Genomic DNA, 18,274 nt, shown 5'->3' with positions numbered 1-18,274 from the left:
TGGCATCTGTCCCATCATCTTGACAAGCAGGTCAGTTTGCTGAAGAAATCTCAGAGCCTTCAGCATAGAAATGAATTCTAGCTGAAATGGGAAAGCAGAGATTCAGACCTAATTCTTGGGCTTACTGGCATTAAATTTGTATTTCAGACATTAAAAGTTCCATGTTTTAAAAAGTTGCAGAAAACAATTATCTGTAAGTAAAATAAGGAAGGATATAGTTTGATTTTGTAGTTAGATTGGTATTGCTTCTATCTAATCACAGATTTGCTAAAATTAGCAAAGTCAGCAGTTGGATTGCTAAAATGGATCCACTCAGATATCTGGATTTAACTGAACTGCAGCAATGAAGAACCCACAAGAAATGAACCTCCACTGCCCACATCTCATGGATGTGCCATTAACTAAACCCTGCCTGGACAGGCTGGCTACACACTGGTCTCTCTTGAAACTCAAAAATCAGATTAAAACAGGAGAGCACTGAATGGGAATTCTGAATCCCACGAACTAGGGATACATAGAAATTAGTAAACTGAAGGTGGCTTTCCTCTCAAAAAAGTGCATTGTGTTAATTAGTTAAATAAGAGTTAAAAAAAAAAAAAAAAAGTGTGTGATGAGACAGGAGAGTTAATTTGTCAAGGATAGACTGATTCTAGAAATCAGTATTGTAATGTAATTAAATCCACTTTCCATTCATAAATATTGATCGTGCTTAAAAGTGCTCCTCTTATTTACCAAAAAAATGTCCCCCCGGTCTGCTGACAGGTACATTTTATTCCCAAAATGCTGACCAATATTCTGCATGCATATCTCTATTGCCAACTGCTTCAAGTTTCATCCTTAGATATCTGCTCTCTCAAGCTGAAAAGCACAGTTAAGTTCTGTGTCCGCAGATGGCATTGTGCAATGGGGCCCTGCAGCCGAGGGACAGCTACTCGGTGTGCAAAAATTCTCACATTATGAATGCAGAACTTGCACTAACAGAAGTCAAACTGCAATGCAAAAATAGGGATGATGATACACTCTTCAACTTCGGCTCTTTAATTGCTATTTTGTCATAGATGTGATTATGTGATGATACCACTGAAAGTATAATACGTTAAAGAAGAATAGTAACAGAAGTGCCAGAGAAAACAATGACAAGCCCTAGACTTGTATTTTACGTCTGGGGATGAAATCCCTCAGCATTGCACTGTCTGAAACTAAAAACTACTGTGTCACAGGATTCATGTTTCTTATCTTCTGATTATGCTCCTAAAAGGATCATAAAAGATTCTGCTCTCTTCTGATATCCTGAAACTTAACAAAGATGCTCCAGTAATCTGTCAGTTCAACCTCTACACATGCAGTTGTTGTGGAGTTTTACCACTGACCGGAGCGGTTTTGTTTTTCAATAGATCAGTAAAATCAATACTAAAGAACTAGTAATGAAGCATTAAAATGTTATTTTTATTTACCGTTTATCAGTCTGAGATAAAAACCCACAGAAATGGGTGCAGTGCTCAGAATACTCCATTCCCTATTGTCTTTGAAGCCGGTAGAAAGAAATAAAAATCTTTCAGTTGACAGTACTTTATATATGCAGTACTTTAATATGTAAAGCAAAATTAATTAATGAATTGCTAAATTCCATTTTAAACTAGTTTGCTATCTGCCAGGAAACTATTTAAGTGTTACTTTGGATGGCAAATATGGGGATTTGTGTTGGTTTTCAGAATGATGGTGAGTTGCTCTCAGAATCCAATTTTCTGGGTCAGTGTATTTACAATTTGACATAGAAAGATGTAGCAAATTACACACAAAATCAGACAAAGTGGCAAATAAGAGCTATCATCTTTTACATGTATGTCAATAAAACAGATCAAAGTAGTGAGAATTTTCCCACTGTATTTGAAGAGAAATATTTATTGTTTGTATAGAAAACAGAAAGCAACTTATCACTATTAAGTTGCAGATTCTGTGTGGAAACTGACTTTTGGCAGAGCTGTTTTCCACAGGAGACAGATGTAGGAAGTGGTCCTGTGTTTTGCTTGAGAGAAAGGAAGAGTTTTCTTGTAGCGTGCTTATTAAGTTACTGTCAATATAGATTAATTTTGATGACCAAATAGTTATTATTATTTCCACTGTACTGGGTTTTGCAAACATTTTGATTAACATGTTTAACCCTGAACACATTTCATTTGTACCTTAGGCAGGTTCTTCCACATTGTTTGTTGAAGTGGCATTGTAATTCTAATAGCTTTGAATGAAGATTAATTTTTGTAACTATATATATATATAAACTTCAATTTCTTTACAGAAAATGCACTGATTGATGGCGTTCTAAATAGGAGTTAATTCAGATAAACCATCATGTGGATGTTCTTCACTGAGTTTAATGGTGACCGATTTTGAGTTAGCTAAATTCACTTATCTGCTTTATTCCAGGCTCCACCATTTATCCAGATGGCAGATTCATTCTCTTTTGCTGTCTCCTACAGTTTATCTGTCTCATCTGTTTTCCCAAATCTAGGGTCACAGATATTTCTTCAAGTCTCCAGAGTGCTATCGAAACACAAATGACATAAATGCTACCCTTGAAGAGCTTAATTTCTGTAAAGGATGAGCAATTCCATGAGTTGGGTTCACATTAGTTAAACACATTTCCTGCATCCAGCTCTTACGTAAATAGGAAAGGTTTTAAACCAACAAACTAAAAATATTATTTATACTTAAATTTAAAATAATAAAGCTGCCAATCCCAGACTGCTGTCATTCCCACACAATAGTTTGATCAGGTTAGAGTGGCAAAAAGCTTTGAACTCTCCCGTGAAGGTGCTTTAAAGGAATTCCTATATCCTTCTTGTTGTGCTCTGCCATCTGGAGACACAGACAACCTCGCCAGGTAAGGGGCCTGGACCCACCTTATAAGCTGTGAAGCCAACTTCTCCCAACACATTCAGGACATCAGTCTCATCTTTTTAAAAGCTAGTTTTAGAAGCAGCTGCAGTAACAAGAGCCAGCAAGTTACTTTATTCAGGATCTTAATAATTTTTTTCATGAAGTAAATTAAAGATTCTGTCAGTATTTGTATTTTGTTCCTATGCATCTTGTCTCTTTTTCAAGTAGAAAGTAACAATTTATTTCTCTCTATTTATTTTTATAACTCAAGATTTTTTTCTCCTTTACATCTTTTAACTTCATTTTATTATAAAAGAATGATTTCTTAAGGAGAATTCACTTTCAGTAGATGTGCTGGATTTGCTGCACTGGAAATCTTTATATTAAGTGCCAGACTTGTTTTTTAACTAGTGTGTGTCCTGCATGTCTTTGCTGTTCTATATCAACACATTGCAACACCGATGCATTTAAATGTGTCCTGTCTGTTAATGTCCATTGTTCGTAACAGATTCAACCTCAGAAATCCTCATTCCTAGAAGCCAGCATTGTCATATCAGAACACAGTCAAAACTGAAAACAAGGGCAAGAATTCGGCAATAGGCTAAACCCCCAAGTTTATGTATCAGAGTGGTAGATCTGAAGTCAGTGTTATTAGGTCAAACTACAGAGAGTATGATATATTCATGTATTGAGAGAAGAGATGAAGAAGACAAAGTTCACTTCATCATCACATCTACTTCTCCTATTAAATCTCTCAGCCTCTGCTTGGAACAGCTGACCTTTAAACACTGCAGTGGGAGATTTGCATCTGTGCCAAAAGAAAAGATAATCAGAGGATTCTTCCTTGCTCCCATCAAATTCCTTTTTTAATCTCAAGTTCACCCAGCATATCACTCCTCCTCTCAGAACACATTACATCTCTTTGATAGATCAGCTCAGGAGAACAGCCTGCTTAGCTTTCCCTTCTGTTGATGTGACATTTCAGTCTTCCTTTTTACCATCTTTTGTTCACTTTTATGCACTTGTTTTCTCAATATTAGAATTTGTTTTGGTCTTCGGTAGAAATGAACCACAGGCCAGAATGCTATATTTACTAAAACCAGGCATGTCTTACAAGGAACTATAAAGTACAGCCAAATCCCCCAAGTATTTTCATTATTATATTGTCATAATTTTCATAATTTTAAATAGTGTTAATATTCAGATCAGAGCAGATGTTGAAATTTCGTAGAAGACAAGACTGTTCAAGAAAGTTTCCATATAATCAAATATTTCAATTGGATTTGCAATTTAATTGTAATATTTTAAATGAAAGGCATTTCAAAGCAAAACATATATGTGAGAAATCTCAAAGTGGTTAATCTCCATTTTTAAAAAGTATTTTTACCACAACTGCTCCATTTTAATAAGGAATTCCAATTAACAAGCCTTTTCTAACAGAAACATATCTTTGGGGAATTTATTTTAGCCAAGGCTCACAGACATACAAGCAGAATCTTAACCCAACTCCGGTTGCTTCTTTTCATTCTACAATATATCCTGGTTTTTCAGTGTCACAAAATCAATATTCAGACTTCCAAATATTTGATGCAGTATATGAGCAACATAAGGCACTGTCGCCTAGAATAACCTCCATATGAAGAATGTTTAATGTGACCTTTGGTACCCATGAAAATACTTCAGCTGTTGAGTGTCCTTTTCACATATGGGAAGGGTTCAATATAATAGCCAAAGTGGGCATTTTAATGTGTTGGTTTGTTTGTTTGTTTGTTTTTTTCTGTGTAACTAGGTCTATTTCACTTCCTCCATACATTTGAAGATACTATTCACACTTACAACTAAGAGATTCTGGTTTGTGCAATTATTGTGCAGGTATAACAGTGCAAAGATGTTAACCAAGGTATCTCTAATACTTTGTCGCTGTTCAAGCTGTTGGAATACTAGCACCGTCCACAAAGCACCAGAGAAAACATTAAAACAAGGAAGAAGGTATTACCTGTAGTCACTACCACTGCCTTTGGAAACATCATCGCCCCAGATCTGGTGTGGTGTGCACTCTTTCCATTTCACTGATGTTTTGTACTTCACTGAATTTATATACATACTTCTGAACTGCATTATATTGTTATGTTTTAAATAATTTTTTAAAGGAATGACTGTAACTTCCAAATGCTAATTCAGAAGAGAGATATTTGTAAAAGATACTAAACCTCAAGCTGATTTACAAAGGTCACTGACCTATGAGGATACTGTTTGTTCCTTAAATTACAATATGTGCAGTGAGTCAGTGTAGCAGGCAATTTACTCTAGCTCAATTAGCATTTCATATTCAAAGAGGGAAAAAAAAAAGTATGTTCTTTCTCAAGACCTATTGTTTCTATTTGAGAAGTTTTCATTTTCAGACTAAAATCAAAACCACAGAAAACCTCTCTTGATATTTCAAGTAGTACTTCTAATTTCCGTATAAAATTCACTGCTGGAGAAACCTGTGTGAAAACCTGAACCTTTGTTTCTATAATGTCCAACTCAGTCTAGCGTACTTACACGTAAAACAGTACCATAACCTACTGTTCAAATATCCTTGATCTTTCAAAAACAGATGGAAAAAATGCACTGAAAAATAGGATACATCTGATTAAAAACTGCTATACGGAGTGTAAGAAAAGGCAACATAACACATTTCAAAAGAGACCAACGCCTATCTCTCAAGGTACAATTCATCTCACCTCACTTCAGTCATCTAGAAATTAGTCATCCAGACTAAACTAGTAATTGAGTCAAAGGAGGGACTGGCACTTCACATAAGCAAGATAAATCTTCTTTGGGAAATCTTTATCTTGGGTTAAGAGTAAATGAAGTAAATAAGGTTTTAAATTGAAAACAGAGCAACATAATCAAATCTCAGAATACTTACCTGGCTTTTTCGACTTTGAAAAAGACAAAGGGAGCATCCATGCTGAAAAAGGACATTTGACTTTTCCCCTCCCCCCTCATTTCTAGGTAGTAACTGTGCTGGAATTGCAAAACTTTGCTATAGCTTTTCTACATCACTAAGGATAGCTGCCTTCTGGACAGTCTTATGTTCACAGGCAGCTGCTGCATGTCCCTGTAGATTTTTTAGGCAGTGCATCTGTGCAGTCATCAGCCCCTTTCATCTGCAGCCTACCTTGATGGCCAGCTATTGCTTGCATTTGGGAAACAAATTCAAACCCATGAAGAAAAAATGAATACTGGATTGCTAGGTTCACATCTTCTAACCTAAATAATAATTTGGGTATTCCAGCTGACCTGGACTCAGTTTCAAATTCAGCGAAGCTATCTGATCTTCAGAGATCACCTGTCCTTTCTAAAAATCAAACCACTTCAGGCTGGTTTAGCTTCAGTACTAAAAATCCGAAAAACTTTGGGTTTGTGTTTTAGCTTTCATTGGATTTTGCAGCATAGTCAAAATGAGACACACTTGTAAACTGGAGAATAATAACTACTCTTATTCTGTAACTATACGACCATGAAGAGAAACATAAATGCAATACCCTACTTTTGCTGTTTATCTATTTGTCTTTCATTATCTGTAGATCAGCCAAGATTAATGAATTCATTCTGAGCCAAATGGTTTTTCTAAGTAAATTTTTAGCCACAGAGTGATTTCATTGATTTTTCCCATTTTTGCATTACTACACACAGAAGCACTAAAGGCTTAAAAAACCCCACAAAAATTAGCAAAACATTCCTTACTGGCACTTGAGATAATATTTCTGCCAAATCCATGACTGCAGTATTCCAGCAATGTTTCAAGCTCCGGTTTGAATAACTTCAAGTCAAAGAAAATTTAGTCACATTTGCAGCACTGATTGTCCAACAAACTAAAATCTCCCCACAATTCTATTTGCAAATTTGTAAGTGACAAAGTAGTATCATTTATAAGTGATAAAGACGTATATGCTTTAGAAATGAATACCGAGTATACAACATATGTGAGAACTTATTCAGCGTATATGACAACAGGGTTTCAGTCTTCTAGGGGGCTCACGCCTCTCAACTGTGTGTCAGAGCCCGATTTCCAGCACATCATCACACGGGCTGGACACTTCCCAAGTGTGGAAGCTGACAAACAACTAACACTGGTACGGTGTCTCACGCAGTTCAGTAGTAGTATTCTGAACCCTTTGAGCTAATATTCCTTAGAACGACACATCTGATCACGTTCCCAGTAAATCTCTTTGTGGAAAGGCTTATACTAACTACTCAAATTAGAATTCCCCACCACCTGATTTCTATTCAATGAAGTACTATACAAATGCTGATACCACAAAACCAACTATCCTTCTGCATATCATATGTAGTGTGTTTACTATTACCCTAGATCATTTATATACTCTTTCCTGAAATGCCAGCCTGAATTGTTTTATAATAATCTGCCAGCAAAAGAAATGTGCACTGGCAAGTCTCTTATACCATATATTCAAAACAGTGCAACTTCATCAAACATACCTCCACCAGCCTGCTGGTGTGTTCTCGAAAGATAGCAGCATATTCCTTTATTTCTTTCTCTCTTCCATTTTTAGCAGCTTCAATGAGAACTAAAAGTGGCACGGTGGTATCTAAGAAGGAGTCTGAGATGTGATCTATAATGGCTTTACGGAGCTGCAAAAGAAAGCCTTACATTAGTATACGCTGATTGAACTATTTATTAAAGTCTACTGTCATTATTGTCCTTCAGTATTTTATAACATAAACATGTACACACTGCATAATTTGTAGGATGATGTGTCTGAAACCTACTGCAGCTGCAATTTATCTATTACATAGAAAATCATTTAGTTTTAGGGACAATTTTAATATACAACTACCCAAAAATGCGTGTTTGTATGTGTGAGTGTATGTATGTGCAAGTACAGATGCATAAAACACTTCAAACATGCACTAGTTCTGCTGAAATCAAGGGAGACAAACAAATATTCATGTTCTTTGATGAGTAGGCTACTTAAATGATTCTGCACATGAAAAAAACCTGTTAGACCCAACCTAATCTATCCTGGGCATTTCTTCTTGGAAGTTCAGATGCTAAGGGAGAAGGCTATTTCATTTTACAATGAAAATATTAATTTAACTCTGCTTGTACGCACAAAATAGTCTACATCACATGTTTTTATAATCGTAAAATTACCCAATTATTTCCTACCTTGTTGAAAAACCCAACAACGCAGTTTGATTAGCAAAATGGTAGCCTGATTATGCCAGCTGATAATAGATGAATGGAGCAAGAACTATAAATGAGTCTGAAGTTCCATTTTCTCTATTTAAATTAATTGTTCTTGAACTTTTTCCTTAAATTATTAAAGCACCATAACATTCTGCTGCAAATCACCTCTCTTAAATTAGGTTTCATGTAAGCTGATAACTGATCTTTGGGACATTATTTCACTTAAGAGGTTATTTTCCATGTTGAAAACCTACACATGGCAATTTTTCATTTTTACCTTAGAACACTACAAGAAATATAACAATTGTAACAATACATGTAATGCAACTAAATTATCAACTTCACTAAATTTCCTACTGAAAAAAAAAATTTATAATATATATAAAAGATATTGATTGGAACAGAAAAGAACATAAAAGGCTTTTAAGCTCTTACATGCTGACAGGTTTGTTGCCAAAGGACGTGTTTTCACTTAGCGTTTGCTCCAATGTACCTATGTGAAAACTCAGTAGAAGTAAAGCCTCCTACAGCTAGAAAAATGCAAAAACCCACAACCTTTTTGGTGCTGCTGTCCTTGTAGGTAGGGTAGTGAATACGTCCAGTAGAAATAAAAGTAGAGATATCTATTGATTATCAAGAGAAGATTTGGATAGCCTCACCATTTAAAGCCAGCTCTCACTCACCAGACGCATGGCACAGACAAATCTTACCAAAAAATATAGGTAAGTTTACGTTTTGAATTTTTTTTCTTCTAATTTATTGTAGCTTATCATATTAGAATATACTGTCTGGATACATAGCATGTTCTCAAAAGTAATTTATAAAGGCTATGGGATTCCAATACAAAATTGGATTTTTACTGTCATGTTCACAGTCCCAACTTCATTCAGGCTGGAATTGGAAAAACGAAGAACAAAGAGATAACAAAAAGCTTTACTACCAGGAACAAAATACCTTGAACCTCCAGTCCTGTCGAGTTACCTGTTAATATTTCTGTGTTGGAGAAGTCTAACTGAAGAGAACAGACATACTCACCTGCTTAAAATTAAGTGCATGAACGTGACCTCGAGGAATCACAGTTTAAACGTTAAGATCTCAGTTTACAATAATCAGCAACAAAAAGCTGTAGAACCCTATCCATGGATGATGATTCATTATCTCCAAGATAAATATTTTTGGGTTCTGCATAGCCCAGATTTTAAGACTTTTGCAGCCCTAATTTATTATTTGAGGATCACTGACTGCAATGACCCTCGTTACATCTGTGCTGAGCTTGAGACATTCAGTTTTCAAACCAGCAGCCTCATTTTCTCTCTCATCACATAATTCTTTGCTGTAGCTTTTTACTGGTTTCCCTGGTTTAATTAACCTTTCACATATAAATTATCGCTATTATTTTGTTCTAAGAAATCCTCTATCCTGCAATTAAACAAAGTGAAACACATCTGGGGGAAAAAAAAAAAGGTAATGCTGTGTCTTTGCTGAATACAAAACTGAATACAAACAAGTTTGAAATTATGTTGCTGTTGCAGCTATGCGAAGAATTACACAAAGCTGTGATTTTCAAAAGGCAGCTTGTGTAGCCAACAACAAAGAAATACAATGTAGAACAAGGAAAGGAAGAAGACAAAAAGCAAAAAGAAGTATCTAGAGCAATATCTATTTCTCTTCATCCCAATCATAACAATCATTGTTGTCATGACTCAGTAAGTTTGCTTCTGACTCCAGCCACCTCTTGAGCAAAATGTTAAAAGATAAGGAGACATAGAAGCAGACAAAAAACAGTACCAGTAGTGCTAGCAAGCAATAATAGGGGAGATTTTGTGCTATAATTAAAATTTCTTTTATATTTTTAAGAGAAAGAGACACCATGGGAAGAGGGAAAGCAGAGGAAGGATGATGTCTGACAATTGTTTTATTTTTAAGGTGCAAGGTCCTATCCTTACCCTTTGAACAGACTGTTACAGAAGTGGAAGCATGGAGAGTTTTGGGGTTGATATCAAAGTGCATTATAAAATAACATAGAAACATGATGTTTATAAAACATGGGGCATAAGGTTGTCAAAAACAAACAGTGGAGAGTAGAAAAGGAAATCCCAGCAGCTTTTTGCAACAGTCTGCTGTATCCTGATGAATACGGAACACTGTGTTTGCCTCACAAGACTGCACCTGCAAAAGTCCTCGAGAAACTAAAGATTTTTTATTACTGAGGGATCTTTCTTTCCTACTTGGAAGGGATGCCAGGAGGGCAATCTCCTTTGTGTTCAGAAAAAGCTATCCATGATGAAGAAGCAACATAGAAATGTAAGAATATCATCAGGAATAACATTTATTTTAAAAAAGCCAATCAAAACTGCAGAACTATAATAGGAGAAATATGTGCGGTCCATTGATGGTATACTGGGAAACAACTTGGAGTTAAGAACCAAGTATGGCAAATTCTCAGAATTAGAAACTGGAATGAATAGACAATCCCTTCCTAAATATTCACACAGCTCTACTAGGCAGGCAGGCAGTGATTTGGGTAAAACTGCACACACAGAAGTGACATGTACATCTCTGGCACAATACAAGTAAAAATCAAAATAAAATGGTATTTTAAAATCTCCACAAGTACTGGCCAAGTCCTTGAAGTCAATACAAATCATTTCATTGGAAAAGCCAGAGATTTTTACAAGTTCCAGAATACGCTGTGTTGAGATAGCTACTTTTGCCTTCAAGCCTTGGCAGATCCAAGAGATTTCAAAAACATAACTTCATAAGGTTTCATCACAGAGGCAATCCCAGTAATTGACTGCAAGCAGAGAACACTGTGCACACGAATCTGCTATAAGAGTCTAATGTAATGCCAGTTCTGGTACACATATCGGTCAAAAAATTTCAAGTATTATAAAAGCTGTAAGAGTAGACCAAATAACAATTTTCATGTTTCTAAGAAAAGTGCTGGGAGACAGAATAATGAATGTTAATAAGTGAAAGCAAATAAGACTCTGCTTCAATACCCACAGGCACAGAACTCAAAATTTCATCTTTCCCAGATCAGGAATTAGACATACAGTGAGCACTCTTCCTAAAACAATTCTTAGGCCTTTCACATATAGGAACGCAGAACTAGAGATAGTAGAGGAAATATTTCTCACAAATACCTTCCAGTGTCAAGAAGCTATAGAGCTACCCTGGTTAGAGAAAACCACAGGTTCTAGATTGACTATAAATCAGGCATGACTACATGCAGCCTGAACATTCTGCAAAGGTTTATAGAAACACACAAATGTAGTTAGTTAACAGATTTTAAACACTGTGACAGAGGCAGTGAACTGTTACAAGCTATAGTTTAATCGACCCATGGAAGAGACTGTGGGACAGAATGGGAAGCTTCCTAGACACACCAAGCTTGTGATGCAAGTTGCTGGATGTCTGAGCTGAACGTATTTTTGATGGAATGTGAGCGGAAATCTGATAGCTAGTTTGTTGTAAACACTATATTTATATAATATTCATCTTCCAAGGCTTCCCCTGGCTGATTATGGGAGATGGGAAGGATTTTATTCATCAACTTGAAGCACAGGCTGGCTTATAAGATTGAACACCAAGTTGGGAGGGATGTTCTTTCACCAGAGAGATGACAAATAGCCGCAGCTAGAGACAGGATGAAAGCAGCGTGTGCTCATGTTCTGCATATCTACGGATTTTCATATAGTTGGTTGAGGCAGCCTGGCTGAAACAACTACCAGCTTTTTAGGTCTCCTTTCTACATTGGCACATTATATCCTTTTGACATAATTTGCAGTTTTTTCTCCAAGACGTTCCTTGCAGAGAAAGGATGCAAACACAGCTGATGGCTACGCTCACTCGCTGCAGTACCCTGACACTGTGGAGTTTGCTCCATGTCTGGGGATACGGGAACGCAAAATGGGTGGGTGGACCAGGACCCTTTTCTGTCATGTGGTTTCCACAACTGTAAAGAACTAGACATAGTGGTGCAGTGGTCCCCTCAAGGTATCTGTTTCAACAACCAATAACAATTCAAGCTTATTTAAAATAAATGCATCTCGATGTCTAAAGTACTTCACTGATATATTCCTACAGCAAATACATATTTAGACATGTATACATGTAGAGTTTTGCCTATGTACATACATATATTCACACAGTATGATTTGGCAGGGTTTTTTCCCAGAGTTTTGAAAATTTCTATGTATATATTTTGTGGAATAGTGTAACTATATTCAGTGTTTTCTTAATATAGAAGAAAATTTTAATTTTCAAAACACAGTCCTACAAAAACTGAAAATAGCAAATTGGACAAGGATTCTTCCAGTCTTCTTTTCTACCCTTTGAGTTCCCCAGGTCATTTACCTGTCTGCGGAGGTCTCTTGTCTTCTTGCACATACTATCTATTGCAACATTCAAGGCATTACTTCTCTCTTTCTTGTCAGTCTGTAATAAACATGACAGAAAACACAAGAATGATTATTTGTGATCTCTTTGCAAGCATGTTCTTTGTGTCCTCAGTTCATCAGAACATCTGGTAAATTGTACATGATTAAGGATTTTTTTGAAATGTAATGTGTTTCAGGAATACTGCAATACCCACAGAATACCAATTAGTGATGTTCAGCATAATAGGCTGAATCAAAACATATTCTTTACCAGCAGTATATAGGAATGAAATTAAACACTTCTGAATTTCTGCAATACTCTTTTAATAGTCCAGGGTTGGAACAATTTATGGAACAAAATTAATATAATAATTATCACTGATGCCAATCCATTATCACCATATTCACATGACAAATAACATTTTCTCTCTACAAGCAGTTTATAAATTCAGATGTCCACAACACAGGTTGGTAGTGCTAAAGCAGCATTCATTATTTTTCTCCTGTGAAACAGAATGGGTGAAATTCAAAGTGTCCAAGATGTTGCAATGCGAAGTCGATAAACATTGTCAATGAAAATGGACAATCTCTTCATTTAACAGCATATTCATTCTCAGCATCAATAGAAGAATGAGCTCTTGAGATATTTGAGAGGTCTTAAAAGAATCAGTTGTACACTTTCCAAAAAAAACTTAACTTTTCATTTGTATCTATAAGTAAAGTACTTGTATCATTATTAGATATTTGAAAAGTGGTGCTAACACTTTTATTGAACTGCCCAGCATTTTTTCTGTACAATATTACCACAGTAGTTCTGTGTCTACTAGTTGTTTCGAATAACCTTTTTTCATGTTAGTACAAAAATTGTATGTAAATCCAAAATGTCTGATGAGCTTTATTTCTCTAAAGCAATCATTCATTACTCACTACCTTTGTACGGCCCTGGTCCAAAGGAAAGTAACCACAAACAGTGGAAGTGTCTTTACACAAAGTCAGTACACGTAACATTTCCAGGGGAAGTACCCGATTCTCAGAAATATTAAAGAAATAACTGTGTATAATGACCATAGCACTTGGGCTTCAGTTATAGTACACTAGGAAGCCTATACTATGAACATGACTGTCTCGCTTGGTAAATCATAATAAATACTAGTGAAAACAAAAGCAGTAATATCTTGTTAGGAGTGTAGGTGTATAACCTTGTTATATACAATATACCATACTTCAGTCAGAGTTATTTCCTTGCTAAACAAAATTAATAATCTGTGAACAGAGCAGTAAGCTTAATATTAATGCAAAGACTAGAGATGATCAAGAAAGAGCTTTTACATTAAACTGAACGTGTAACGTAATAAATGCCTTGAAATTATTAGTACATTCTCTATTAACTGAAAGGAACAACTGCTTTAAAAGATTAGGTTTGTTTATTTAGGCTGACATAGAAATTTTCCTACTACTTTCTGGTTTTGAAATTGCTTACAGCCTTCACAGGGAACAGATGATAAGACACAGGTCTTGGAGAGAGGTCTGAACTTCACCTGGAAACCTTCAGGGAATCCCTAAAGGTAAATACTAACTTTCTGTTTCACAGTAACATGACCATTTCTTACACCAATACTTGCATAGAAACAGAAGTAAATAATGACTACTGTACTATGTTTTGCAAGCTATTGTCAGCCTTGACAACAAAACTGATCCCTTCTAAACTGTGAGGTAAACGGGACCAGTGAAAACATTTTGGATACAGCTCAGCTTATGCCTATGCATTTTCAGGTAACAAAGATGCAGTTCCACATTGGCACATCCTTTAAAAGCTTTATATTTAGAGCTTATTTTTCTAAGACGACAGAATCAATGCAAAATATTGGGATTTTTCAAAGGTGGCAACTAATGATACAACTGGCTCTAAGCAAACTTAAATCTCTGAAACAGCTAACATGAAATCACCTCACTCAGTGAGTGGCATGAAAATATTGAACAGCAAACAAGAAAAAAATACTTTATTTGCAAATTCTTAATGTAATTGTCAATAGTCAATGCCCAGAAAGCAAACCTGACTATAATCGAAGTGATTCTTCACCTCGAGCTTTTCCAAGAACTAAAAACACAGTAAAATGCAGCTTCAGACTGTAGAATGTGGACAGGTCCAGAATGTGGGTAACCTCAGAACTGCAGACTCCCATTCCTCCTTAAAGAAATTCAAAACTCAAAAAACCCCACATCTGCACTTAAATAAATCCTTATAAAGAGTGAAAAATTTCAAAATTGAGTGCAGTCTGTTAAAGTCAGAGGGACACCTGACTACTGTGGGAGTCCTACTAAACATCACTGGCCTCACACCAGGACCTTTGAATGCTGAATTACTCCTTTAAGTTAAACCTATATTCCTCTGCAGGCTTCCATCTCAGACACGTATGTGACAATAACAGTTCAAGATCTACACTAGATGATTTAACTTTTTAATAGCTGAAGAATAACAAATCTAATGTTTTAAAAGTGTATACTAAACCAATGTGAAACTAAACATGATCTGAACATCCCTACACTATGCTCCCCTCTCCAGCGGCACAGCTAGCATGGCTGTATTCCCAACACTCTGCATCTGCTTGTCAATTAACATTATTCTCATGACTGCTGCCCTTAAAAACAAACAAGTCTGTCCTCAAATAGTTCATTCTTGTACAGGGTGGCTGAATTAAGAAAAGGGGTAGGAAAATTATGCACATTATTCTAGGCTCTGGATTTCAAAAATCATGCATCGGAGCTCGCTCCTTTCTCTCAGTTTTTCTGCATTGAGCTACAGTTTTATTCTGTAAAATATATGTTAACAATGGCTATAGGGATCCTTTGTGAAGATATTACCAGCAATATCCAGCTCCTATTTCAATGCATTTTCAACATATGAAACATTTTACAAGCGCTAAGTCACGTTGTTATTAATACTCCACTAAGTGAAAATAAGTATTTTTATTTAACACTGCATAGCCTGAAGATAAATGCTGAGTATTGCCAATAATACAGGCCTATCTATTTCACAGGCTGGCAAACATTAGTTGAATGACTCAAAAATCACATGTGCAGAAAATCTTCCGAGGCAGATTTTAATTTAAAACAGCACATATCTGAGGACAGATTCTCAGTTGAAACAAATCACTGTGTCTCCACCATTTTTAATGGAGTTCATTTATATCAGGAGGGGATCATGACCTTCACAGGCATTACAGAACCTTCTGCACTCCAATGTATACAGATGCAAATGAATGTGTTTGCATTAACTACACAGCCTTGAAGGACTCGAGAACACATCTCCAGTGAAGTCTTTGGTGGGCACATGCCAACAGTTAACAGTATTAACAACAGCAGTAATTCTACAACCTTCATACTTCGTTGAGTTGAAGAGATACAGATAGCTTAAACAAAGGAATATAGTTATACTGATAAGGTTTTTCATTTCACTTTGTTTATACTTCTGAAGTGCTACAAATGTTTGCCTAATAGTTGCACTGTGTCTCCCATCTGAAAACAGTTTAGTAGATTTTAAAGAAGATTTGGGCAGAACTACTTAAGAGATTACCTAATCTCCTCATGTACTGAAGCTAATAGATACGGGCTAAATTTACAAAAGTGTTATAAAAAAAGGGTATATTAAAGACAATCAGCCACAGGTATTAAAACTGTAAATACTATTAGACATTCATTATGTGAATCAAATAACACACCCCTTTTAGCTATAATCAAGACTTCGGTTACAACACAGAACTGAAGTGCTCTCATTAGCAGAACTAAAATAAACAAGATCTGGCCAAGAGAAATGGAGCCAGTTTATTTGGGTATGTACTGGTGATAAGGTATTCACATGGATTTACTTAACTCTGGCTATGCTGCCCTCCTTGAGGTCCCCTTACAGTCATCACAGAAAGCAACCACTTTTGCATCACCTCCAAAGGCCTTGAGCCTCTATTCGCTACAGAGGGTGGTGAGAGAGACCTGGTGTGGTAGGTTGAAGTTTTGTCTTGTGAATAGTCCCCCAAAATACTAATTCTATATTTAAAAAAATAAACACCACATACTTTTAAAAGCAAATTATAATAGGCCTTCATGAAGCACCCTAGACATTTTGGATATATCCACCTGAAATAGGTATCAATGTTTCAAATATAAAGTCGTCTTTTTTCAAAAGTAGTCATTCATGTTCAAAACCACATCTGTAGACTCAAGCTTTCCAAAGTTGTGGAGTAAAAGAGAGAATATTAGTTTATCACATCCATGATGAGATCAGATGTCTTCTGAATCCCATATTCCAGAAGAGCTGGAGTCTCGAATATAAACTTTAAAACTATTTTACTGTAGTCCTAAAGGATTCCTTCAAGTATTTGTACAGCAACACCACAGTCAGGAGATTCTATCTGTGCCATTATGCGGTGCCTCAAGAGACAACATCTGAACTAGACTGCAAACAGCAGAAGCGGTCAGGATCTACCTGGGTCCCTTACGCAGAAAAAGTGAGGTTGGAGTAGTGAATGCAAAACCTGGAGCTTGAGCCTCACTCTGAGTTTTTAAGAACTGTTCTCAGCCAAGTTGTCTGTAATGGAATAAATATATGCAGGTACTGGGCATTATAAGGTTATAAACAGACTACATAAATACAACTAATTATATCATACACTTTTGTGTGTGACATTGCCTACAGAAACTGCAAAGTAGTAAGTAATTAATCTTGTTAGGCATCCTGACTTCCTTTCCTTACTTGTAAACCTGTAAATGCACAAAACAGGATTGAGATTCGTGGCATTCCTGATGTTAGAGGACACTCAAATGCAAGTTCATCTTGCATTCCGGGGCTTACCTTGGTTTAAAATAACAGAAGTTAAAAGAAAGCAATGATACTTCACTGGAATGTTTACAATTATATACATGATTAAAAACAACTTTACAACCTTAATCCATATTGTACTCATAGGCTCTCCTGAAAGTAGGTTTCCATACTTAAAAGCCTATGGCCAGAAACAGAGCATGTTCCATTTCCCGGGATGCGTCTGTTCCCAAACGCTCACTGTACAGCCGTGGGAGGACAAGAGAAAACAATCCAACCCACTAGTATGATTTTCACTGCTTACCTCCAGCAGCTGTACCATGACTCTGTGATCAAAATCTTTTAATTTAGTTCAATGTAGCCAAGGAGAATTTTATCTTTCAAAAGACTAGCACATTTATTGAGATCAGTTCCCTATGGAAATATTCAAAAAATTGTCAAGCTAGAAGGGAAGCACCAATCAATGTTATGATAAGTTAATAAATGTGAGAGCTCTAATTAAATGACTGATTGTTTCAGGCTATGTGTTGACCGACAAAAATCCTGTACTCAACAATTACTGGGTCCTGTACATTATACTTTAATTAAAAAAACCTAAACCCTCATCCAATCTAAAAAAGATCCTAAAACAAAACCACAGTCCCTAAAGAGATACCAGGCATTTTATACCTGTTGTTATAATGTAGCATTTAACATTTCACATTTTTTGGTATCTGGTGCTTACAAATGTTTGCTCTTTTGAATTATGGAGTCATTTGAGTTCTAGACAAAACTGTAACAGTGACAGAAAAAAGTAATATTCAGTATGAAAAGCAGTTTCACGATTTCTTATGTGTGTTGAAACAACGTTGCAATTACTTCGGAAAATTCCACACATGGATTTCTTGTGCAAAGACAAAAATAAGCTGTGGTGTTTTTTGTTTGTTGTCTGAGGTTTTTTTGGTCTTTTTTTTTTTTTTTCTTTATATCTAGCTCACAGAAACCCTGATCTTTCAAATC

General features: G+C 36.0%; 1 protein-coding gene across 6 annotated transcripts in view; it reads right to left on the bottom strand.

The window, feature by feature from the left end:
* Positions 1–18,274, bottom strand: part of CTNNA3 (catenin alpha 3) — a 450,315-nt gene that overhangs the window by 156,905 nt on the left and 275,136 nt on the right. For all 6 annotated transcript variants that reach the window (XM_065843203.2, XM_065843202.2, XM_071811659.1 and 3 more), the window contains 2 exons: positions 12,440–12,520; positions 7,369–7,521 (listed from right to left, as the gene is read on the bottom strand). In XM_065843203.2, the coding sequence (XP_065699275.1) occupies positions 7,369–7,521; positions 12,440–12,520 (234 nt within the window). The remainder of the gene's footprint in view (positions 1–7,368; positions 7,522–12,439; positions 12,521–18,274) is intronic.

This window comes from Patagioenas fasciata, chromosome 8 (assembly GCF_037038585.1).
Source record: "Patagioenas fasciata isolate bPatFas1 chromosome 8, bPatFas1.hap1, whole genome shotgun sequence".
Classification (NCBI taxonomy): domain Eukaryota; kingdom Metazoa; phylum Chordata; class Aves; order Columbiformes; family Columbidae; genus Patagioenas; species Patagioenas fasciata.
Note: the sequence above shows the minus strand (reverse complement) of the source record. Positions and strands in the feature narration are given on the sequence as shown.